This window comes from Neopsephotus bourkii, unplaced genomic scaffold (assembly GCF_033783945.1).
Source record: "Neopsephotus bourkii isolate Nb327-2 ecotype Australia unplaced genomic scaffold, CSIRO-AGI_Nbou_v1 NB_745, whole genome shotgun sequence".
NCBI classification, from domain to species: domain Eukaryota; kingdom Metazoa; phylum Chordata; class Aves; order Psittaciformes; family Psittacidae; genus Neopsephotus; species Neopsephotus bourkii.
In genome coordinates, this window is record NW_026901243.1 from 1,138,983 (window position 1) to 1,163,292 (window position 24,310).

Here is a 24,310-nt window from a genome sequence, read left to right on the forward strand (position 1 = left end):
GTTTTTCTCACTCTTTGCTGTCAAAGCCTGTTTACAGGACGGCAGAGCAGAGGTGCTTAGTTTGACTGAGAGGAATCAGTTGGCACCAGCTACTGAACAACAGCTTGAGGTGTTTGAAACAGAGTATGAAAAATGCACCTTTGAATTCAAAAGTGCCTTTTTGAACTTACCATTTTCAAAGTATCAAAATTTTTTTTTATTTCTTTTAATATGCTATAGATTTCCTCTATGTACAAATTTACAACATCGACAAAACCAGGGTATAAAACACTAGTGCTCTGCTGATGCCAATTCGCATGTCCTAAAGGCATGGCCCTCAGAACCCAAATGACTGTTGTTTCCCGTACAGACCTGTCATGTAGTTTCCAGCCACAATGTTTGTCTTCTTCTATGTGATTTCACAGTATGCTAGAAATAACCAGGATTTCAAACCCAGGGTTCTTCAGTATATAGTGCAATACCATGTAAGCAAACAAGGAGTTAGGATGTTCAGGCAGTAGGAAGTGGAAGAGACAGTCCATTGGCCTGGAAAACTCCTAATTCTTAAAAGCCATAGTTTACAACTATACAGGTCTCCAGGGGAAATAACAAGATCAGCCACTGTAATTATATGTCATCAGACTGGTATATAAATGCATGGTTTGGAGGTGGGGTGAAAAGTTGACTGAAAAAAAATGGATTGAAATCCATGATTTTGGGACATCTGACTCCAGTCTGGGACTTATTTTCCCTATTACAACAGTTTAGTTTCAGAATGATAGCAGAGTCATTCCAGATTGATGTGGGTATCCGAGGTCAAGAGTTTGGTCTCTTGCTCTTCGAGGGTTGTCTACAATCAGGAAGCGTATGGTCCTTGCCTCCATGAGCATCAGTGTGTGGAAAGTGCAAAGTTGCATTGCAAGTCAGGGAGCTTAGGACCGCAGTCCTCATCTCCAAGACTATGGCACATTCATTGGTGCAGGGATGCCTCGGTAGGAAGCACAGGGCTGTGCCTGGGCTGTGCCAACACGCCAGTCAAGATCCTTTCGTCAGTTCAATGCCCTACCTGAAAGCAGAGAGGCTGGGATGTGGTGGGGTAGAAACATGTTTTACATTGGCTTTGGTGTTAAATCTAGGTTCATCTTCCAGAGATCATCCCTGGCAGTGTTCAAGGTCAGGCTGGACGGGGCTTTGAGCAACCTGGTCCAGTGGAAGGTGTCCCTGCCCATGGCAAGGTGGTTGGTACTGGATGATCTTTATGGTCCTTTCCAACCTAAACCATTCTGTGATTCTATGATTAAACATTGCTTCACAACCTCCTTGCTTCTGACCCAGCATGTATTTCCATAGACCATTTATCAAACCAAGTTGAACTTGTGCAGACAGAGTAAGATAAGCTTCTCAAAGACACATATTGGCATTCTGAAGTTTGAGAGATTCACTTAGTCTGAAAACCTGCCAGTTTTTTCCTAGTTTAAATGCAAGGGTGAAGGTGGAAGGAATGGAGACAAAATAACCTCAGCAACGACCTTTAATCCTTGCTATGGAGCCAAGTGATGTTCACTCCTGAGCTTTCTTTCTGCTTTATAAAACTGTCAGTCTTCTGATAATCAGCAGGTGCATCTCTCCCTAGAGCTGAGATTTGGTCTTAGTTCATTTGCTTTCATAGCCCTGTGACACAGACACCATGCTGCCTTTTTTTGCTTCTGAGCTGAACAGGAATCAAGTGGGATATTAAGAAAGAAATAAATCTGCCAATCCGTTAATGTAAAAAGCATATTTTCTCCATTGACACCATCCTTGAAAAAAACAAAACTGTTTCCTAGGCAAAAAAAATGACAAGAAATGAAAGTAAAAGAAATGAAAAGAAAAAAATAAAATAAATGAAATAAAATAAAATAAAAAAATAAAATAAAATATTCATGTGTTTCCTCTCCTGGGCTTTTTTTGGATAAACTGCTGTAATGATGCATATAGATTTTGGTTTTAAAAAATAGTTTCAATTTAATGCCCTGAAATTCTGCAAAAGCCTAGAATTTCTCTACTGCTCTTTTTTAAACTCTTAAACATGCTCACGTTCTCATTTCTTTTTGCTTATGAGAAGGCCACACAGTAATATATATCCCTGCTGAATAGAAATATCTATAGTCTAATGTTAGCATTCAATCTTGTACCTCTAGACTTTGTGACAATAATTTGTTTTTTATATTTTAATTGTTCCATACTTATTACTAATTGCTTAATAGTTTAATAACTGAAATATATAGTGACTAATTAACAGGAGGGTCTTGATCTCTCACTGGCATAAAAAAGAAGCACACACTTCCAAGCTGCAGATATAGGTATTATTTTGAAGGTAAACTCCAGTTCAACTCTGATGTACCTCAGGAGTCACTGTCATGAACTGATTTTGGTGCATGTGGATCAGAATGTAGCCTGATTTCTCTTAAGGAGTTTGGGAGTCCAAACTAATGCTCCTCAAACATACCTAAAAGCCTGTCACATCCAGATATGCCTCTTAATCTTATTTTGTAGCAAATTAATGCACATGCCTTCACTAGAGTCATTCCTGTCTTACATCAGAGTTAAAGGGGTCAGGCTGGTGGTTTGTGAGGAACAGTGGCAGTCCTGAGCACTGCATTGTGTATTCTGTGTGAGTTCAGGACAATACAGTCTGGATTGTTCTTTGGAGCTGCAGTGAAGTCTCTGAACTCTATTTTACTATTGAGTTGGAGGAAAAACAGAGGAAAGGAGGCCCCCAGCATATGAAGTCTCTCCCCCAGTATAAGAAGGATGTGGACCTGTTGGAACAAATCCAGAGGAGGCCACTAAGATCCTCCAAGGGCTGGAGCACCTCTGCTATGGAGACAGGCTGATGAGGGCTGGAACTGTTCAGCCGGGAGATTACGCCAGGGAGACCTTAGAGCAGCTTCCAGTACCTAAAGGGGCCAGCAAGCAAGCTGGAGAGAGGCTTTTGACAAGGGCAGGCATCCCCCCTTTTGACAAGTGGGAATGGCTTTAAACTGACAGAGGGGAGATTTACATTAGATACTAGAAACAAGTTCTTGACTGTGAGGGTGGTGAGGTCCTGGCTGCCCAGGTTGCCCAGGGAAGCTGTGGCTGCCTCATCCCTGGCAGTGTTCAAGGCCAGGTTAGATGGGGCTTGAAGCAACCTGGTCTAGTGGAAGGAGTCTCTGCCCATGGCAGGGGGTTAGAACTGGATGAGCTTTAAGGTTCCTTCCAACCTAAACCGTTCTATGATTCATTCTATGATTAGCTATTGGGACAAATTCCAGCACTATGGCAGTTAAAAGACACCCTGATCTGAATGCCATTATTCACTTGATTGTTCATATATCCCCCGAGTGAAAAGCCCTGATTTAATCAATGACTCCTCTATTCTCTTGAAATATGAGGCCAATGCAGCTGGGCTGGCAGCTCTGCACTGCCTGCATCACTAGTATTGCCATGCCTGTCATAGCAGGTATATTCAGCACATTCATTTAATTTCTCAAACACCCTTGACAGCATAATGATATGTCTGGATGTTCAGTGATGAAATAATTGCACGTAGGCTGCCTTGGGGCACTGTTGCTGGCATGCTTATGTAGTCAACATTATTTTGAAGGAGCCCCTCAGTTTAGAACACATCCTATCTTCAGGCTCCAGTGAAGAACTGCCTGATGGCAAATCTCATGGGCTGCAGAAGGCCCTGTGGCATGGGTGAATAACCATTGGATTTTTTTCCTGTCATGTTTCTAAAAGTCAAGCCCCTTCTTGCTGCCTTTGGCCTATGGTTGATGCTGGCACAGGTTAGCATAGGGCTGAAACTGAAGAGAAGCTGTAAATACAAAGCAGAAGGTCATCCTGAAAATGTTATAAGCACAGAGAGACAAAAAGGAAGGTGAAGAACAGAAAGAAAATGCACCGTGTGTCCCACTGCTCAGGGCTCACAGACATGGACCTTCTACCCCAGCAAGGCTGCCTAAAAAAAATGGGTTTCCCTCACATCTCACAAAGGAGGTTGCTGGCAATGCTGCATCACTTATGCTCAACAGGTCTGTGCTCAGACTCTTCCTCTGGTTGTCTGGTACCTGGGATCCAAGTTCACACCTTAGGCACCTCACTGGATGCATTAACAAGATTGGGCAGTGCTCCTGTGCAGCTCATCAATTTTGTTGGGCATAAATAGCTACCATGATAGATAAAGAGTGCAGATGACTTTGCAGCCTGATCAATCAAATCTCTCACAGACTCTCACTGCTTCCAAAATCTGAACCAGTGAGAGGAAGCATTTTACATGTACAGAACCACTCAGGAGCTTCCTTGCAGCTAGCCATTCACCCAGTGAAACGTAGCACTATGTCAAATCCTTGCTTTGAACCAGGCACAAAACAATCCCCGGCATCTTCTGTGTGAGTCCTAATCGAGGTCTGAAAGCACGCACCAGAGCAGCACTAGCACCAAACACAGAGAGGGTCCTTGCATCTGAGAACCTCATGAAGATTTCAATGGGTACCTTGTTCCTGGGGTGTCAGGGCATAAGTGTTTCAATGCAAGCAACATGGGGAAACTTTAAGCATTCTCTTGGTTCCTCTGGAATCAGAGATCTGCAAAGAGAGGATTTTGATGATCTTATGGTACATCCATACTGGATTCTAACTGCTGATACAGTTTCAGTGTAACATAGCCATAACCAAGATGGCTTGCATCTGACTAGCCTGGGGTGTCATCAGCTCTTTAATTCCAGGACCATTGAGATCATTATGACTATCTTCAGAGTATCTACTGATCCTTTTAGGTTTTGAGGGCTGGGTAGCCACAGACACACTGTGACAGAATCTGATCTAGCTCACTGAAAACTCCTGACTGCTGTGTTTACCCTTCACAGCAGTTGTATTGGAGTATCTCATGACCCTTCCTGACTTCAGACCTCTATGCAATTCTCAGTACCACATGTGGAGAAATACTTTGGAAGCATCGAACTCAGATGGTAACAGGTACAGCTCTAGGGAGGATTATGGTATGGAATAACTGCCCCACCAGAACTGAGGAAGGACCTGGATGTCCAAGTCTGAAACATTCCTCCTGGGCTGTGATTTGTTGGCAGTGAATCACAGATGATTAAGGCAAGCAAAACAAACCTCAAACCCACCAAGGTTAAGATGCTTCCCATCAGTGAACTACATTTCACTATGAAGAAAAAGAATTTCAGGTGCTGTTAGCACTTGGTAAATGAGTTGAGACCTCTTAACCCTGAAAGAGGAATGTACATGTACATGCATTGGAGACCCAGATTCTCCTTTGCAAGGACATATTACAGTAGGATGACAGCCCAATTAATAAGTATACGGAAGAGCTGGGCAGGGATTTCCCACCCTCAGTGTAAAACTGGTGCAAGCCTCTTTGATGCAGTTGGGTGGGACACAAACACGGGCATCCACATCTGTGTCGTCTATCTTCTGACTGGGTTTGGGACTGTGGGGATTGTCTCAAATGCAATGCCTGGGAGTGCAAGGGGCATCTGATGCCCTGTAAGCTACCAGCCTGGCATATTGCTTTGACACCTCTCCTTTGCCCCTCCACCAAGAAAAGAAAAATTAAAAAATTACTGTTCCCTTGGTTTTAACAGGATCTATGTGCATTCTTCAAATAGGGATTGCCCCTACAGAGGCATTAATAGGCCTCTATAAATGAGGCAAAATACACATGCACGTCTTAAAGATCTAACAATGCCTTTATCACAGGAAGAAAGCTCCCCTCAAAAGGCAAAGAAGAAATCAATTTAATAGCTGCTTCACTCCTTCCTGACTCCCGGAGTGCCAGTTATATGCTGAGACAAACTTGCTCCGATGAAAGCAATTTTGTTTGCTGCTGTGAAGCACATCTGGAGAGTGGCAGGTCTTATTCAATTAAGGATTACAGGGTTCTACATCTCCCTTCCCTGGCAGTGTGTGCTAAGTAAGTGCAAACGAATTACAGACCAATTGTTTTCCCCGATCCCTTGTGACCCTGGGTAAGCTAATGCACCAAGATCTATGGGTGAACTTCAAAAGAATGAAAAACGCAGCCATGCTCTCCTTTTGGCATCTGTACCTGGATTTTATACATGCAAATTGAGTTACCTATTCATTGAAAACAACCAAACAAAACACAATGTCATGAATGTAGTGCAGAGAAGGGCATTCATGCTGCTCCTTCTCAGCGACCTGCTTTTTCCAGAGGGCACCCACGGGTGCTTAGAGAGCTTTTGCTAAGAAGGATGGTGGGCGATTAGTGAACACACACTGCAGCACTGTGGCATTCTCCCAGGGTCTTTCCTGGTGCTGCAGCTTAATCTTCACACATGTACAATGCAGAGGCAAGTGCTGTGCACGGGCCTCTCCCCTTCCTGCTCATGTTCCTCCCATCCCTTCTCCTCATGTCCCTGACTCTGTCTCTGGTACCTTATCGCCACTTCTTATGAATAGAACCTTTGGCACATTCATATGTTTGGCTCCCCCCCCCCCCCTCCTTGCCTCTTCTTGCCTCCTTCTTTCCTCTACTGGCTCATTTTTTAAAAAGTGCAATTTATCTGTTTCAGAGATGCCAGTTCTGGTAAAGCCACCAAGGACTCAGTCTCTCCCCTCCCTTACCACCCGTACTTCATTGTTTATGACACTTCAGGATCTCCCAGGCTCTCCTCAAGTGACTGGGACCTTTACTTGTAGTTATCAACCCCTGAGGGCTTGAAACTTAAAGAGTGAAAGGTCTGAAAAGAGAGAGAGGAAAAGTATCTCTCTCCCTCTTGGCTTGTCTGATCATGTTCTGGATGCCAGTGGCTCTTCCAGCTTTGTGTCCTCTGTTGGCTCATGCGGAGCATGTCAATTCACAAGGATTTGTCATTGTATCACTGATTCCTGGGGGATTCTTCTGTCTTTCAGTTTGTCACTTGGATGCTCAGTTCTTGGAGAGGCTCTCCCCATCACACCAGAGAGAATTCGGCCTGGAAGCCAGAGCACCGGCGTGTCTTTGGTGAGCACTTGGTTAGCATGGAGATCTGGGTGCTGAAGTTGGTACCATTGCTGCCTAGGGAAGGGTGGTGATACTTCATGTCTGAACCCAGGAACCGCTCCAGATGCCACCTCCGCCACTTTCGCTTGAGCTCAGCTTGGACCTAGGTGATGGGAAGACAATAAAGTCAGCAGAGTGGAGCATTTTGTATTGCTCTGGCATGACTGTGTGAGCAGCCATGAGCAACCCATCTACCGAGGGGCCAAGAATTATTTTATAAAGGTCACTAAACTCAACCTGGTCAGAACTTTCAGACACATAGAAGAGAGGTGACACTCCAGCAGCATCTGGAATCAGAAATCCGAGCTTCAGCAGAAAGGTGAGCACAGGGAATTTCATGTCTGATCCAGTGAAGGTGCCAGACTACTTAACTTTAATGGCAACATACACTATACTTTGTGAATACAATTCCTTTTTTTTTTTTATTGCCCTGTTTTTGTTCAAATACAAATGATTTAGTTACAGATTGTTTGTAAAGCTGTCCATTCAACTGTCCTTTTTTGATATAAGTTACTTGTTCCTGTTCAGGGAGTTTACAGATGTCATCTGTTTGACACTGTTCAGATTCAAATCCTGAACAAATCTGACCACTATCCCTGTCCCCTCTTGCAGCCTTCTAGTTCAAACTTATAGATAACAGTCTGAATCAGACAAACCAGCTGTGTATGAGGGTCTGTGGGATCAGCAAGCACAGGAACAGTACAATACCAGGATGCAAACCCCAGAACTGGAAATGTGGGAAAGGCAAGATCAATGCCTGTGATGTAGAAACATGTTTACCTGGCACTTGTCTGTGCCTAACAAGTCACGTCAATGCCTGTATTGGTTTTGGGTCATTCATAAGTTTGTGTGGTACTGCCCTGCTCTGCTCAGGGTTACTGGCAATGGTCTCTGCTGGAGCTGGGCTCTCTGCCTGCATGCCACTGTGCAATATGCACATGGTATCAGTATGTCTGAAAGCAGCACCAGAGCTGTAAGAGAGCGCTTTGTGATTCTGGACACCCTTCTTCTCCCTAGGAAGCTGGAGCACAAACCCAGATCACAGCTTCTTATTTCTTGCCCTTGGTCAGTTTATTGAGCTGAAAGTGCTCCAGCTCACAGCAGCTCCAAGTTTTTGGCTGCTCACACCTACTGGGTAGCCTTAGGTATGAGTTTAATCAGTCTCTGCTGAATTTCTTATGGACAGATGGAGCATGGTACAAAAATATCACTGCACTAATGAGCCTCTACCTTGGCAGTGGGCCTGATTCTGTGTAGGATTCTTTGAGGTACTGAACATAAATACAGCTTAAAAGATGGCTTTTAGCCTTCCCTGCTGAAGTGGTCCTTTTGAATCAGGGTTTATGCATAGTCATATGGGAGTTCTGCTTATGCTATCCCATGAGTAAAGGACAGACTCAGGAGCAGCAACCCTACTGTGCACACAAGATTCTTGATATGTTTATTAATTGTGCTGGCAACTGACAGGCAAATGGCTGAGTTGTTTTTTTCTGGAGGCAGTGATTTGACTTGGATGCTTCCTCCCCAGTATGGTAACATCAGGAATGGCACACTTCTTAATCCGCTCTCCACTATCATTCAATTTGTCTTACCTGCAAACATAATCAAACAACACTGTTGATCTTACCTCCCCGTTGAGAAAACAGTACAGAACAGCCACCACAAATCCCTAGGGAAAAGGAGAGAACAGCCTTTTAGCACCTCTCAAACTCACTGCAGCCTTGGAAAAAGGGCACATTGCTGGGGGACTGCTAAGACTCCCATTAGAAAACACTTGGTTACACTACATTGACTAAGGTACCTTGCAACAGATGTATGTATGGATGCCAGTTCAAAGATTGCTCCAGACTGGTATTTAAAGCCATCCACAGTCAGCTCAGCTCAAAGACGGCACTTGGTCATTCAAACTGAGGCAAAAGGATGGAATACTAGACCTAGCTTTCCTGCTTGGTCTTGTCAGCTGAAATTCAGGAGATCTAAACATGCTCACTACTACATCATCAAGGTCAGAATGATCTTTGACATGATATAGTGCTAAAATTCCTTTTCATCTCCCTTGCAGTAACACTTCATTTTTAAGAATCGCAGATCTCCCTGAAAAAAAATAAACATCTCTAGTCCTTATGGTTGTCAACACTAAAGACAAGGAGTGAGTGTAGATCCACTTGTCTCTCACAGGAAAGATGCTGGAGGTGAAGTGATGATGATGTAGATGGGGACGTTAACTCATTCACTAGTGCAAAAAGCATGTCACTGACACATGTATGGTACACAGTGACAGACACATCCTGCTGCGGGCTGTGAGAGAGCAAAGTGGTTATTGCTGATTAACAGATGAATGCAATGGGACAAAATACATAAAGAAGTGCTTCTTTTCATGGAACAACAGGTTAACAGCACAGCCCTGGAACTGACTGAAGTGAAGCATGTAGGGGGCTCTAAGAAGCAAACTTCATCAAGGATTTCTAGAGATTAATGTGGAAGACAGCACCATTGCCCATCCTCACAGGGATTCCTATGCCAATGAACTGGAATCCTGCTTAAGCAGAATCTACAGGCTGGACTTGGCTTCTTAACAGAGGATAAATTTCACTCAAGTCAATTGGCTGAAGACAGGCTAAGCTCCTGTAAATGGCCAGAAAGACACTCCTCCCAAAGGTGAATTATCTCATCTCACACCACGTCAGTAATAAATAAACTGAACGGAGGTGCTAATTTTTTCCCTTAAGTACAAAAATACCCCAGGTGACTAACTTCTAGAGGTACATTTTCTTTTCAGGTGCTTAAAATGAGGACACAAAATCTCCTTCTGGAATTCCAGAAGGCAAACTATAAAATTATCTTCCATCCTGGCCAAGCAAAAGTATAAGAGCACTGCACGTGTCCAGAAAAAACCCATCTCACACATTTACTTATTCCCTTGTCAATTTTGTTACATTCCTCTCTGCCAACAGACCTGGTGGCCCAAAGGGTGGCTTACCTGGAATGACCCAACCACGAGCTCAAACACCAGCTTAACTTCTGCTTTGAAATTGTCAGGGAAGAAAGCAAACATGATGTAGTGAATGCCAAAGAGAGGGATCAGCAGCAAGGTGGACTTGGCCAGCCTCCTGTTGGAAAGACAAACATGAATCATAGGGAGAGAGGGAAGAGGAGCTAAAGGGCTGATGAGAAATCCTGCAGCTGAGCCCTATGCAACCCTGAAACTTTAATTTGCTCCAGTACATATTTACTGATTACCTGGATCTTGATGGTGTAGCCTGTATCATGCATGTTAAGTGCCTTTGTATGCCCTTAGGAGATGTGATATGCGCCACTTATGCTGAGGTCCTGGGAACATCCAGCCTTTTAACAGCAGTCTCAATGAGGCAGCACAGGAGGCTGTCTTTGCCCAGAAGGTAGAAGTGTCTGGGCTACAATGATATGGAGAGTACTGGGACAGCTCCTCACAGCCTAATCTCCCCAGGATCCTTCTGACAACCTGGGCTGGGATCCAGTGACACATGGAGGTGGACCCTCAGCTGGCCACAGTCACTGTATGGCAGTTCAGACTAAGCAAGGATCATGCTGGGAGCATTTCTGTGGGCTTGCTTTCCTCCTCATTCACAGTTCTCATATAAATATATATGTGCCTCCACGTAAGGCAGAGTGAGTAGCCCTACTTTATTTCCCCTTGGCCCACAGACTGAAGATGGCTGGTGATTTCACATATGGTGACAACATAAAATGTGACATCTTTATTCCTAGTAACTACAATGGAGGTATTTCTTTATCCCTTCTCTCTTCTTCCCCTCCCACCAGAGATCTTTATTCATCTCTACAGACTAAATCACCAGCTAGCACTGTCTTTGTTTGCTTGGGATTTCTGAAAATTACAGCTTCTGGGAGAGAAATGGTATGTTTAGCTCAGAATAATAACATGCTATTGCACAATGAATGTCTCCAAAGGAGGGGGCTGAGCAGTATTAGTTCTTAATGGTAGCAGGCTAGGTAATCAGAAGTCTAATTAGGAAGAAGATATTATAATTTATTAAATATAATCATTATTAAAATATAGCTGATGGAATAAAATAAATCAAGGGCCTAAGGAAGTTTATAGGGTTTTGGCTCCCTTGGTCACCCACATCCTCCCGCATCCTCCTGTCCCAGAGGCTTCTGGAGGAATTGAAGCTACAGCTGGGATGTTTGAAATACTTGTTCTTCCATCTGCAAACCCTTCACCTCCAAAGTCTCATCAGGCTCAGTCCCATCAGACCATCTTCACTTATTTGCCATCTGCATAAGCCCACTGGGAAGGCTGATGTGCCAGCTTTATGCAGATGACGATCATCACTGTATCTCCCAGCAGACCTTTTCAATTTTCCCTAGGCCTGGACCAAAGACAGCTTGACATTTAAGGCTGTTGTCAGAGGCTGTGGTTGCCCAGGGGAAGGCAGCTGGGTGCATCTAATTCCAGACAAAATGACTGCCTGTAGGTAGCCGAGGAACTTTCTAGGAATTTGCCTTTCCCACATCATTCTTCACTGGCAGGTACATCCCTGCTCCTAGTGAGTAGATCTAGCAACTGAATCCTCTCAGATGTGTTGCTCTGCCAGAGGATTGTCACTGGTGACTGTCAGGGTACATGATCCTCACTCCTAGAAGCAGCTCTGATCACTGTGATACATGCTAGTATGACCCAGCCCTAATTCCCTCAGCTCCCAACATACAAGAAGGCAACTCATTTTCTAAGCAGATAACAGTTCAGTGAATGCCAGCACTGGCTTTGCAGAGATCTCTCCTCTCTCCCTAATCTTTCAGGAACAGTAAACCTAGAGGATATTGATGTGATGCTATCCCAGTGTACCATATTCATAGGTACACTGTTTGCAAGCTCCAATGGATGAGAAAATGTCATTTTATCATTGCAGATAACACTGGGGCCTGGATTGTGGCAATTAAAAGGTCATAAATGCCAAACCTTAGGAGCCCCCTCCTCTAGTTTGCACAACACCCCAGAACAGTTCCCAGCACTGTGCTTCCCAAAAATATGATGTTTTATATTTCAGTTTGGCTTCAAGGCAAGCTCCCTAAGGTCCTGTGATATTTAAAAGACTCCCCCCCTAAAATGCTGCAATGAGGAGGATCATCATCTTCAGTCATGGTGTAATTTCTTCCAGAGAGCTAAAGCCTGGCTGTACATGAGGCAGAACTTGCTTGGGAGATTGTCCAAAGCTGGTTACAACTACCCGCTGGTAGCCAAAAACCTCCTTACTTGCACACCCAGCACAGTGCACACTTCTTAGATCCACCCTCTCTGACATGGTGACAGTTAATTTAGTGAAAACACATATCCACTAGTCTGCACTGAGTCTACTCCGCTCCTTGGGGAGGATAAGAATGAACCGATATTTAGTCATCATCCTTGAACACATCACAGAAAAGTTACCCAGAAAACTTTGATGGTAATATTGATCTATGAACATGTACAGAATAGAAACAGATTAATTTAGCTCAAGATTTCTGTCACAGAAAACAACTTCTATTTGCCTGAAATATTGCTGTCCCATTCTTGCACACCTGTCATTTTCAGAAAAATGATCTGGGAGACTTGTTTTCACAGTTTTCCAATGCATTAAAGCCCAGTTCACTATCCGTCTGTAGCATTAATGAGTGAGTCAGCAATGCACCTGAATTTCCAGCCTGCAGCTAAATTGAAACTGGTTGGAATTGAACAATACCGTCAACATGTCAACTCATCATATTTTTATAAAATAAACCACATAAAATAAACAAGAGAAGGAGGGAGAAATGCAAATGAGAGATCCCTGATGTTGTTAGTTTAAGACATATTTATCTCAGATTTGGCAGGAGGAACACACACATATCGTTAGCGTCATGTATGAGGGTACAAGTCTCCCGTAGGCCCTGGTTCCTATGTGTCAGGTCCAGGCAAGTATTTAAAACGTTCTAAAGCATCTTGTATAGCTTGGACACCTATAAGCGAGCAACTTATTCCTGTCCTAATGGAACTTGGATGGTTTTTTTTCCAGGTGGAAACGGAAGGTGAGGAACTGTAGACAATATTATTTGTACTTCAGGAGTACCTCCTGTCTGGCAGGCCAGTCTGCGTTACTTACAGCCAGGTTGTGCTATGTTTGTTTACAGGCAAAGAGAGCTTTCCTGGCAACTCCCACTACATTGGAAAATGTGAAGTAAAAAGCCCTGAACCCAAAGCTCAGCATGACCTCTGAGGTAATCTGGGCATGACCCTTCCAATGCATGTTGGCAGCACTTCTACTGAGATGAATGGGAGCCAACTGCTCCAGGCTGCTGCTTAGTACTAGAACATATTTCAATATGTTGATTTAATCTATGTACCTGTCCAAAGCTGTTGCAATCCTGGGGGTACAAAGATACAATTCCTAATTGGAAATACATAAAGGGAGGTGAAAGAAAGAACAGGGTCTGGTAATGTTGGTGTGCTATGATGACAGAGAAAGAGGTAATTGCCTTTGGCTGCTGCAGGGAAAAGTTAAGGTCAAATACTGGAATTTCCTTACACAAATCTGAGACTCTCTTGAGGTAAATGAAATGCATAATTTACCATAACAGGAGAGAAAGACTAAGTGTGGAGGCTGGTCAGTATTTAAGGAGATATTGATAGTGTCTTTCATCTTGCAGAAAGATGAACTAGGCTCAGCTTTGTCCGGGTGCCTAAGTGCACAGCTTCCTCCAAAGACAAAGATTTAGGAGCAGTGACCATGCAGACACTGGACTTTTATGTTCTCGTTTTTTTTTCTAAGAAACATTTAATAAATATCCAGGATAGTTGGAATGCTGAGCCAGGACAGTGGCAAGAGTCAAAAATATTCTGGGCTGAACTTTCATTTGCATTAAAGCCAGAATAAATTAATGCAGATAAACACATGACTTGCAGTCTCAAAATACTGCAGCTAAGACCAGTCTTGGCCACTGAAACAGCACTGATCTTACTTGCATGTTCTTAGTTATAAAAAGCCCCATTAAGGCCACCTTATGTCCCTGGAATAGAAGCATTATGTCAAGCAAAATTTCTGAGACAGTGCTACTTTTCAACAGGGAAGACAAATGGATTGAATTACTGAAATTATCATTACTGTTGCTCTCACTTCTTCACTGTTAATTGCAGGAGAAAGCCTTCTCACCTGTCTGTTCAAACTGATGTAAAACATGCCCACCTGTTTTAGCAAATCCTCCTTTTTCTGATTTCTGATCAGCTTATTCAAATAACAAATGCTTGATTCTGATCAGTGCAGACAGATGCAGTAATGAACTAAAAGTCAAACGGGTTTCCCAAAAGACATACAATATGGTTGAAAAAATCTAGGACTTACGAGTATTGGCTGGTCTCATTGTGTCCAACATCTGGGGAATGCAGCTTTTGGACTAGGATACGGATGATGCAAATGAAGAGAATGAAGTTCACCTGTTGGGGTGGGAGAAAGGAAACAGAGAAATAAAAAGTTACTATTTTGCTTGGGTGAAAACAGCCCATCCTTAGAGGGGACTTCCTTTCACAGCAATATTTTTGCCATGGAGCAAGCTGCTGTTAAAAAGCCATGAGCAGAGAAACCCAATCTGGGAGCACAAAGTAAACCGACACAGGATGCAGCCATCTTGGGCCTGACATCAGTCTGCTTGGGACTTTGTGTGATACATCCCAAGTATGATGATGTCAAACCCATAGAGCACAGCTATGCACGACGTCCTGCTGCGTGGGGGAGTGCCGACGACAGGGTAGAGAAAGAGCCTTAGGAGTTAGTGGAGCGACGGATATCAAAGCCCTCAGGAGACGGTGACATGGGACCAGATGCTGAGCATGTCAAAGACTGAGGTGATGAGCCAAGGAAACCAAAACAAAACACAAAGCAGTACCCATTCAATGCTATCGGGCATGTCTACTCTGGAAAGAAGCTGGAGACCTATAGCAGGAACAGACCTCACTGACCTAGAGGGAAACATTATCTCCTAGGATGTTAGACCAGGAGTCTAGCTACTACCTAAATTTTAAATGATGCTGTATCCTCTCAGAGTGCTCCACCAACATACTGAAGCAATGTAAAACTTATTTAATAGCAAAGGTTACAGCTAGGAATTGCAATTCCTTAATGGCATGTAGTAGATGGCATGAACTGAATGCAGATCTACTTGCTTTTAAGGTCCTATCCATGGAATCATGCTGTTATTTATGCAATGTATACAACAGAAACATGATAAGAAACCTCTGTGGACTTAGTTTAGCTTTAGTTTGGCAGGCAACCTTTTTCTTTATCTTTTTATGGTTAGAAAATGCACAAATGATTCTGATTTTGAGAGACCCAATGGCTGGAAGGGATTGTGTTAACCAGACAATCCGATTTCCTGCAAAAACAGACTGTAAAATTTCCTCCAGCAATTCCTACATTTGTCTCAACAACAGGTGGATAAAGCAGACAGCAGCACATGTCTCAATTAGACACTCCTTTTTTCAAAGGCTTTGAGTGATTCAAAATTAATTGTATTTCTTGGTTCTGGTGCATTGCATCACTTTTTATCTATCCCATGTCATTTATCATAATTTCTGTTCATATTTATTTGCTTGTAAAAATGGCTTGTATTGACTTGGTGGCAAGTAAAATCTATCAGCTCAAGACAGCATTATCTAGATTAATTACTCTAATAAGCTTTGATAGCACACAAGCTGCAGCAAGGAAGGTAAGATCAGAGAGATTGCTCATAGTGGTCAAGAGCAAACATTGGGACAGAACAGTGGTGAATCAGGTGGAGTGTGATTTATAGGCTTAGTACAGCCTTAGCATTGCATGGTATGGCCATCAGGCTGCTGGAGAAGTTGTTTATTTTTCAACCTAGAGTATAATCAAAGGCACTTGATCTGTTCCCAGTGATTAATCTCATATATATCTATCTTACATATCTTATATATTTTATGTATCTGTACTTCTTCCTTCCAATGATATCTATGCTTTATTCCCATGGATATGGAGAAAATGTTGCATTCCTCCCTGAAGAAACCTGCTTTTCATCAGATTGCAGTTATCACTCCCTTCTTTTGTGGCAGGTTTATATGATAAGTGCAGAAGGATAGTCAGAAATTTCTGGGTAAATTTTGTTTGGCAACAAGGAAATGATTTATTGACCATATGCTGGCGAGAACAGCATGCATTTCTTGACCAAAAAGATTATCTTGCTAAAGGAAAAATGCTATCTATAGCTTTTTATGATAATATAAATATTTTGAGATGTGTCATCTAAATATTGTATTTATTTTCAGTGAGGTGAACAGAGTAAGATGGAATTACTCAAAATGTTTCAGTTTGGGATCCCTGTATGGCAAATACTACAGAAAAAAGTCTTCTTCTAAAGGTCATAATGTACTTGGAATAAGAAAAATTTATGTCTAAGAAAAGATTTCTGTTTAAAAGAGGCATATTTGGTTTGATTTTTGTTGCATTCTTTTTCTTCCCTTCCCACATACTTGAATTTATTTAAGAAAACTCAAAGCTAAGTTTAATTTAAGTTCATTTTAAGTTTTGGCTTGATACCTGACAGAGGAAACATGTAGTATTCAATGAGGATGGAACAACTCTAAGTTACTCAGAAGTGTCATGGTTTCTGTGGGCAGAATTGGTCATAGCCAGAGAATTAAAAAGTCAAGTGCTTCTGTGATTTATCTGGACATTAGCCAAGCTTCTAAAGGACTTACTTCAAAACCACAAGTACATGCTGGATGCTATAGTAAGAGGCAAATATCTGCGGAAAGCACCTAAATTCTTTTTACCTAGGTAGAAATTTGTGGTAGGACTCATCCCAGTTTTACTTTATAGTGTTGACATCTATAATTGAACAACTGGGCTCTGCATATGGTCAGTTCAGAAAATAAAAACATTAATGGCACGATTCATCTGATGTAATTTAGACATCCACTGATTCATCAGACAAGATGAGCATTTCCTGGATCTCTAACCATGTTCCTCAGCCTCCTTGTGCTACACACACCCATGGCCACTGCCCCAGGCAACTAGCTGAGATGGAAGTGGTCAGTTAAATGAAATGAGCTCCACCTTGGTTGCCTAGTCACTCAGACTCTTCCTATGGTTAAAGTTGTTTATCAGGAGGGTGAACTTCCTCAGCCTAAACCAGGCATGCAATATACAGTGGGATTTTATCTGCCAGTGCATTTCTGTTGGACATTTACAGAACACTTCTCAACACCTCTTCACCCCCCCCACTTAGTATTAAAGATGGCTTTGCAGCCAGCAGAATGTGTTGATACTTTACCAAAATAGACACCAAAATAGGAGTTTTAATGATCCACCAGAATGGGGATTCCACTATTTCCTCCCAGCACCTGAAAAGAAACAAAACCAGACTTAAAACATCAAGGAAAGCAAACAAGCAGCTATGTAACCTTCTCTGGTACTTGGTTCCCTAAATACTGAAGATAGCTATGATAGATTATGTGAAGAGGAGTAAATCTGGTGTGCATGAACTGGGAAGGGCTAAAGACTTGCTTTGCAGCGGCTCTGAGTACTGGGAGTTAGGAGGTGCCCCAGACGTAATGCTGTGGGCTCCTTTCCCCTTGGTAATGGAATGGGCTGGAGAATGTTATGTCAGTATGAATGTGGGGGAGGATGGTGATTCACTTAATTTCTCCTACACTGAGGTCTGATACAAGGAAATGCCATCAAAATCACAGATTCATGAGGCCTCTGATGCTATCAACTACCATGGACAGGGGTTTTGTTAAGCACAGAGCAATTGGCACCATCAGAAACAAAACCAACCATGCCCTTCTGAAAAAGATGATAGGCACCCTGTGGCAGGTTTAGTCCAACTAAATCTGTATAGCTGCATGAGTTAGGGATATAGTCAGAAAAGTCCAGAGTCCAGGGTATGATTTATTTCATCCTGAAGCGAGAATTGTCTGCAAACCACACCACTCACCTAGGTCATTTGGAAGTATATTTTAAAGCTAACAGGGAAAGGACAGAATAGGAATGATGTGGAAACAACTAGCATTGCCTGGGACACATTTATCTTCAGACCTTACAGGAGTCAGGTGGCAGAAGGAGCATTTTTAGGAGGTCACTGATGAAAATTGGTCTGCGTTCATGTTAGAAACAGATTAGTGGACTCTACTGCAAACAATTTCACCTGCATTCAGCTCATCTAATTCAAAATGTTGAAAGCACAGGTAATAGATAAGGAGAGGTACTTTTAGGGCACAGTTCTTGAGACCTATTTTTCGCATCAATTTTGTGATAAGAATAGTGCTTCATGGACTGCACTGACTAAATCCCTAGTAGCTATAAAAGGAGACTAAAATGAACTGCTCACACACAGATGTTTATATTTTATCAGGTGCATGTTGCCCATTCATTTAGAATTAAAGTGGCCCTAATTATCTCTAGTGCACTTCATCTTAAAAATAAGATGAATGAAGGTCACTTAAGTTAGAAAGTTTAAACAGAGGCTTAATGTTGTTTAACCCATTTTACATAATTAGATTTTATTTAATCTGGATTCATTTCCTGTAATTTCTCTCTCTAGGCAATTTTAGTATGGAAAAAAAAAATCTATGTGGTATTAGCATACCCTGTAAATTCACACTTTGTTCAACTTGGCACAAAAATGTAGAGCTTTAAAGCCTCCAGAAAATGCAAAGAAGTCTGCATTTTTATTAAGAATTGCTGGAGCTGAGTGGGAATATATGGTAAGAAGGATTGGTATCCAGACTGGTGGAATCCTTTGGCCTCTATCTCATTGTAGAGGCTATTTATTAGCAGAGTAAATAAGGTCAGTTTTATGCAGACAGAGTGAAACCATAAAAGAAGTCAGTAGCCCTCAGGAAATGTGTTAGCATGACTATAAATCAAAAATGCAATGAGAAGTCTGAGCTGCTTTTCTTACTGAGATAAGGACAAATCAGGACACATCTGGAGAGAGAGAATGCAAAGGAGAAATGGAGTTAACCATATGTTGCAAATGCAAGAAACAAGGGCATGCACAGTGAGTACATAATAAGAATCAGATTCTGTAACTCTGGAGCGTTTCCTCACATAAGCCTTACAATTACTACACTTTGACTACTTAAGTAAAGGAGGATTGCAGGATCGGGTCCTATATACTTGCATATATCCTTGAACAGCTCTGATATCTGGCTCATTTACTTAGCTGTATTATATCTGCTCCTTAAAATACTAAAAGATGCTACTAGGTTAAAGAGGATGAAGAACAGATCCTAAGATCTGCCTCGGAAAACAAACAAACAAACAAGTAGTTTTTAGACATCTTCTGTGGGAAGAACTAATGGGAATGTTTATTAAGTATCTGCTGCCTGGGCATATGCAGGGTCAGTTCTGTAGGATGCAAAACTCTGCTCTGAGCACGGGACAGCTGCTCAGCTGGTATCTTTATTATACACAGGATCACAGGGCCAAATGTTACCATCAGGGCTTGTTCACAAATTCCCTGCAAATATCCTGACCAAGGGATTGGGAAACAGAGGCTGAGCAAGTTGACATAAAACATGTGTCTTCAGGAAGACCTTGGAGTGTTTCCCAGGTCTGATTGCCACTGGGGTTAGGGAAGGATGGCTGGGTTACTAAAACTGCAGGGCACTCCTTGGCCTTCCTTAGAGATAAAGGAAGGAAAAATTATAAAGGAAAGTTAATTGAGTCCACAGGCTTACCCAACATCGAAAAAGTAAATCCTGACAATTGTCCAAGCAGTGATGAACACAGAGGGGGCACCTGACAAGAGAAGAGATGGTCAGAAATCATTATCCAAGTTTCCAGGGCTGTTCTCTCCCAACTCTCCAACTCTCCTAACTGACTGAGGTGATGCCTTCCCTGAAGAGTCAGCAAAGGCTTCACATTCTCAGTTCTCACATACCAAACAAGCAACATTTGCCTTTCTTTCCTTTATTCATCTTCCTGTTGCAGTGCCTACAAAAAAACCCAACCTTCTGATGGTGAAATGCAAGGAATAGGAACCAGCTGAGACATCTACAGTTTGGACACCTGTACCTAAGCCAGTCACCACAGGCTCTCTTTAGCATCAATGTGAAGAAATATGTACTCCCAACACACAGAGCACCTGAGATACTTTAGATGTTTGTTTTAGGACAGGAAATATGCTCTTGACTGTATTGCCTGGTCTTCACAGACGATAAAGGGAGCTTGGGGTGACAGATTCACATGTAGATGTCTGTAGTTGGCCAGATGATCCCGCCTCTGCTCCTCACTTCCACCTGACTGGTGTTGCCTTTTCCACCCTTGTGATACCACTTTGTCTCTTGTCTTTGATTAGATTTAAACTGCAAATACTCCAGGAAGGACATGTTCTGTGCTAGTCACAGCATTGCATATTGTTTTTTATCAGTGATTTCTGAGTGCAATGGTAATAACAGTAAGAACTGTAATGACTGCATCAAAATTATTAATTCCTGCACAGTCCATTTTGAATCCATCACCAATGCCCTTGCAAATGATTGATGACTGAAAGGCCAGAAGATCCTTCAAGCATCTATTATTCCCTTGAATTGTCCTTCCTCATCCAAGCAACCTCAGAATACATTACAAGTGCAAGATATTCCCTCTGATTTAAAATCATTAGCTTCATACATTTTTCTTTAAAATCTTCCAGCTCTGACGTACTGGAAGAATGGGTATCTATGCACAAAACAGGTTTAAAGAAGGTCTGACCTGATTAACGGCATCTGAAACAAAGCCTGCTAACATCATCTCGTCTTATGCTTACAGCACAGAGAACTGTGTCTCTTCTGCAGTGTGAACCCAAGCATAACTCCTGTCACTTTCAATGGAACTTACTCTATGGCTAACTGAGCAAATCCCGAGTCCAGGCATAGCCCTATACATGACACAATTTTATTTTTTCTTTTCTTTTCAAGATTCTTCCCTGCTCTAATTACTTCTCAGTTTTAGCTATTGAGAGCACGTAATAGAAAGACATTTCACTTGCATAAATCTTCAGCTAATGGCTTAAAGGGGAAAAGAGGTCTCTGTTTCTTCTTTGGAGAAAGAAAAGAAGTTGATTGGGTAGGATTAATTTGCCTAAGTTTGCAATCCAGCTCTGACTTACTTTGTGAAGAGTTTAATTATGTCTTTATTTTATTATTTTATTATTTTATTTTATTATTTTATTTTGATGTGTTTGAGTGTAAACTCATATTAAAGCTGGAGAAATCAGTAAGCAGAAGGTTACCAGCATTAGCACACAGGTGATGGGATCTCAGGGTAGCTAGCTGGCCTGAATTCAGTAAAAGTGAGAGTTATGGACTTCAGTGTCTGGTTCATTCCAGGAGTCCTGCTTTGCTGGGATCCATCTTTACAATTTAATATCAATGCATGATACCAAGTTTGGGATCCTAGTCAGGATTAAAGGGTTAAATGACTATAAAGATGAGGAGGACTTTCAGTTCTTAAAGACACTGAGGTGCTCAGCTACTAATTTTCCTAGCACAAATTAAGTTCTTAAATGCCTTTGAAGATCTAGGTTAATGGAATTAGGCTAAACTCTCCTGGCCATCACTTGATCTTGCTCCTGGTTGCACTAACAATCCTTGGCAGCAAGGTTAAAAGTCTGTGTATCAAACTGCTGTTAAAAATGCCTGTCAGGATCATCCCTTCACACAGTTTTGAGGAGATGCGTACCCCAGCCAATCAAGATGTACCACCAAAAGTACTTCCTCTCTGAAAAGAAGGAGATGACCAACAGGGTGTGAAGATACAGCCCCTCCACCAGAAGCCAGAAGAAGTTGGCCATGACGCAGTACTGGAAGAAAACCATCATGGCTTTGCAGCCTACCTGGAAGAGAAGAAACGAACAGTGGTGAATTGTTTCCATAGTAAACACAAAGAATTACCAGTAAACCTTGCTGTGTGCATATCTTTGGGATTGCTTTGTGCAGCACCTGAAGCCCTTAAGGAAAAAAAAATAAAGCCAAGAGTCCTAAAGCTTGCTTGGGGTGGACATGCTTGATACACATTAAGCCCTGCATCCTTGATAGACCCAGCTCATGTCTGGATGCTGCTTGACTTTGTGAGGCTTCAGATACCCTCAAGCTTGGAAACCCTGTTAAGAGTCACAGACTGATATGCTGGACCCTGATCCCTACCAGCATGGTTGCTGCTCTCTGTAGGTTTTGGATGTATATCTGTTGGAAGTTGACTTAGTGGCAGAGTGGATGCCAGAAGGTCCTGCCCTGAAGTGTAGCCACTAGCCTCTCTGCTCTGCCAGACAGGGGTCCATAGGGCTGAGCTGTGAAGCAAACCATTGCACTAGTACAGAAGAACCTTCCAAAAAAGGCACTACTTTGAACTGAGAACAACCCATTGACTGATTTATGGTGTAGCCAACAAACACTTAGGTCAGCATGACTGAGTGATCTGTACTGAAGAATAAACAAGAATGTGTGGGAATTTCTTATGGTATTTTTGGCACTAAAGTCAGCGTCTTGAGATATGATGCTCTGAGTGACTTGGACATTATAGTTCCCTCCATCATTCTCAGTGGTGCTGCTTGCTGGCATTACCTGGCTCCTTAAACCAAAAGAAATGAAGCCTCTGACTTGAACAAACTGATTTCCCAGCATAAAAGAGCAGCAGCAACAACAAAAATCTATGTTAATTAGCCCTTGAAAATGAAGTCCAATTGTAATCAATCCACGGTAGATACAACAAAAAAAATGAAGGAGTCTGAGACATGAGTTTGAAGAAAGCCGAGTCTACAAAGAATCGTGGATACTCACTTGGGAAAAGAAGGACTGGAATACATATTTTAAAAATAAAGAAAAGGATAAGAAGAAGAAGCAGGGGAAATACTAATGAGCACGGACAGATTTGATTGCATTGGAAAGGGTGATATTTGAAAGGGAAGGAGGATTGTTTTTCTTCAGGAAATGAATAATTAAACACAGTAGCTTGCTGTGTGAATATTTCACTGCAGCACAGGTAATGGGAACAGCCATCTTATAAAAGAAAACAAAAAAAAAAAGGAAATTTCTTTCTGACACTTGAGAGGCCAAACTCACTGCAAAAACCCCAAAGGTAGAAATCAGCTGCTCAACAAAGTATGTCAGCCCTGGCCATTGTCCCCGCATGTGATGTATCCAGGTTCAGCTGTAGTCTTACAGGTGATCCTTGGCTGCATTGTTACACACATCCACACTGTCTAAGCATCCTTGCGATGTTGATTCAGTGATAGTGTCATTGCATTCTGTGAGCCTGCTTGGGTAATACCCCGTATTTACTAGGGCAGGGCTACAAACACCTGCCTGCTAGCACTTTCTGGTTAGTGGCTCTTCCCTGGTATTCTGCATATGTAACATGTTGAATTTAGAGTAATAATTGATTTGCAACAGCAACAAGCTCATATTTGCCCCCCCCCTCCCCCCCACTGCAAACAGTTGCCATGAAACACACTGATTAAAGAGAAGCTTGGAAAGTGTTTTCTCAATGCCATGTGTTTTGTAGAGGGACTTGTCCCCACCGATCACTCAAAATTCATTCAACCCTCCCTTACCACCCATCAGTATATCACACTGGGTACCCTCATGGGCTCCTCCACAGCAATTTGTATGTGAGGCAGACAGCATAAGCGGAGAGATGCTGCAGGGTGGTGATGGGGGAAGGTGGAGGCAGAGAAGGAAGTTAACTCCCAGAGAGGGAAGCTGACAAGGGCTGGAGATGTAGCAGCATCTTCCCTACAGCATCCCTATTCTCTTCATTTCTCCCTGTCACTCTGTGTGTATGGATATGGGGCATTGTCACACTCCATTTCTTTTGCCCAAAACCTGACTGCCTGCTTGGTGTGTCTACAGCCAGTGGGAATATGTGGGTGTCAGCCCTGCTGGGGTTACTGAATTCTTTCATGGTTTCACTTTATCAGTATTTGGCCCAAATTCAGCAGCTCACAGATGAGACCTGAGGTTTAAGGAAGCAGTTTTGATGCATCTCGACCACACAGTCTTCAAACATGGATTTGCTTTGAGGATTAAACATTGGGCAACCCTTTCTGGATGGTTGTCTTAAAGCTATGGCAGAGGCATGAGGCTGGAGCACATCACAAGGAGCTGCAAGTCCTCATGGGACCAGGAAAGGCTACTCACAAGAAGTGCACTCAATTTCTGCCTAATAGAGACTCTCAGACAGGGATGCTGAGTTTGTAGAGCTATTGCTGTCAGAGAGGAAGTCATGATGAACTCAGTCTGTGGCAGTAGAAGCCACAGAATCTT

General features: G+C 42.5%; 1 protein-coding gene across 1 annotated transcript in view; it reads right to left on the minus strand.

Annotated features, from left to right (window-relative positions):
- Window positions 1-6,657: 6,657 nt before the first annotated feature.
- Window positions 6,658-24,310, minus strand: part of VIPR1 (vasoactive intestinal peptide receptor 1) — a 105,037-nt gene continuing 87,384 nt past the window's right edge. Inside the window, exons 7-13 of the mRNA XM_061354783.1 lie at window positions 21,729-21,882; window positions 19,745-19,805; window positions 17,332-17,401; window positions 14,388-14,479; window positions 10,013-10,142; window positions 8,660-8,701; window positions 6,658-7,135 (exon numbers count right to left, since the gene is read on the minus strand). Coding sequence (XP_061210767.1) covers window positions 6,944-7,135; window positions 8,660-8,701; window positions 10,013-10,142; window positions 14,388-14,479; window positions 17,332-17,401; window positions 19,745-19,805; window positions 21,729-21,882 — 741 coding nt within the window. The 3' untranslated portion in view covers window positions 6,658-6,943. The remainder of the gene's footprint in view (window positions 7,136-8,659; window positions 8,702-10,012; window positions 10,143-14,387; window positions 14,480-17,331; window positions 17,402-19,744; window positions 19,806-21,728; window positions 21,883-24,310) is intronic.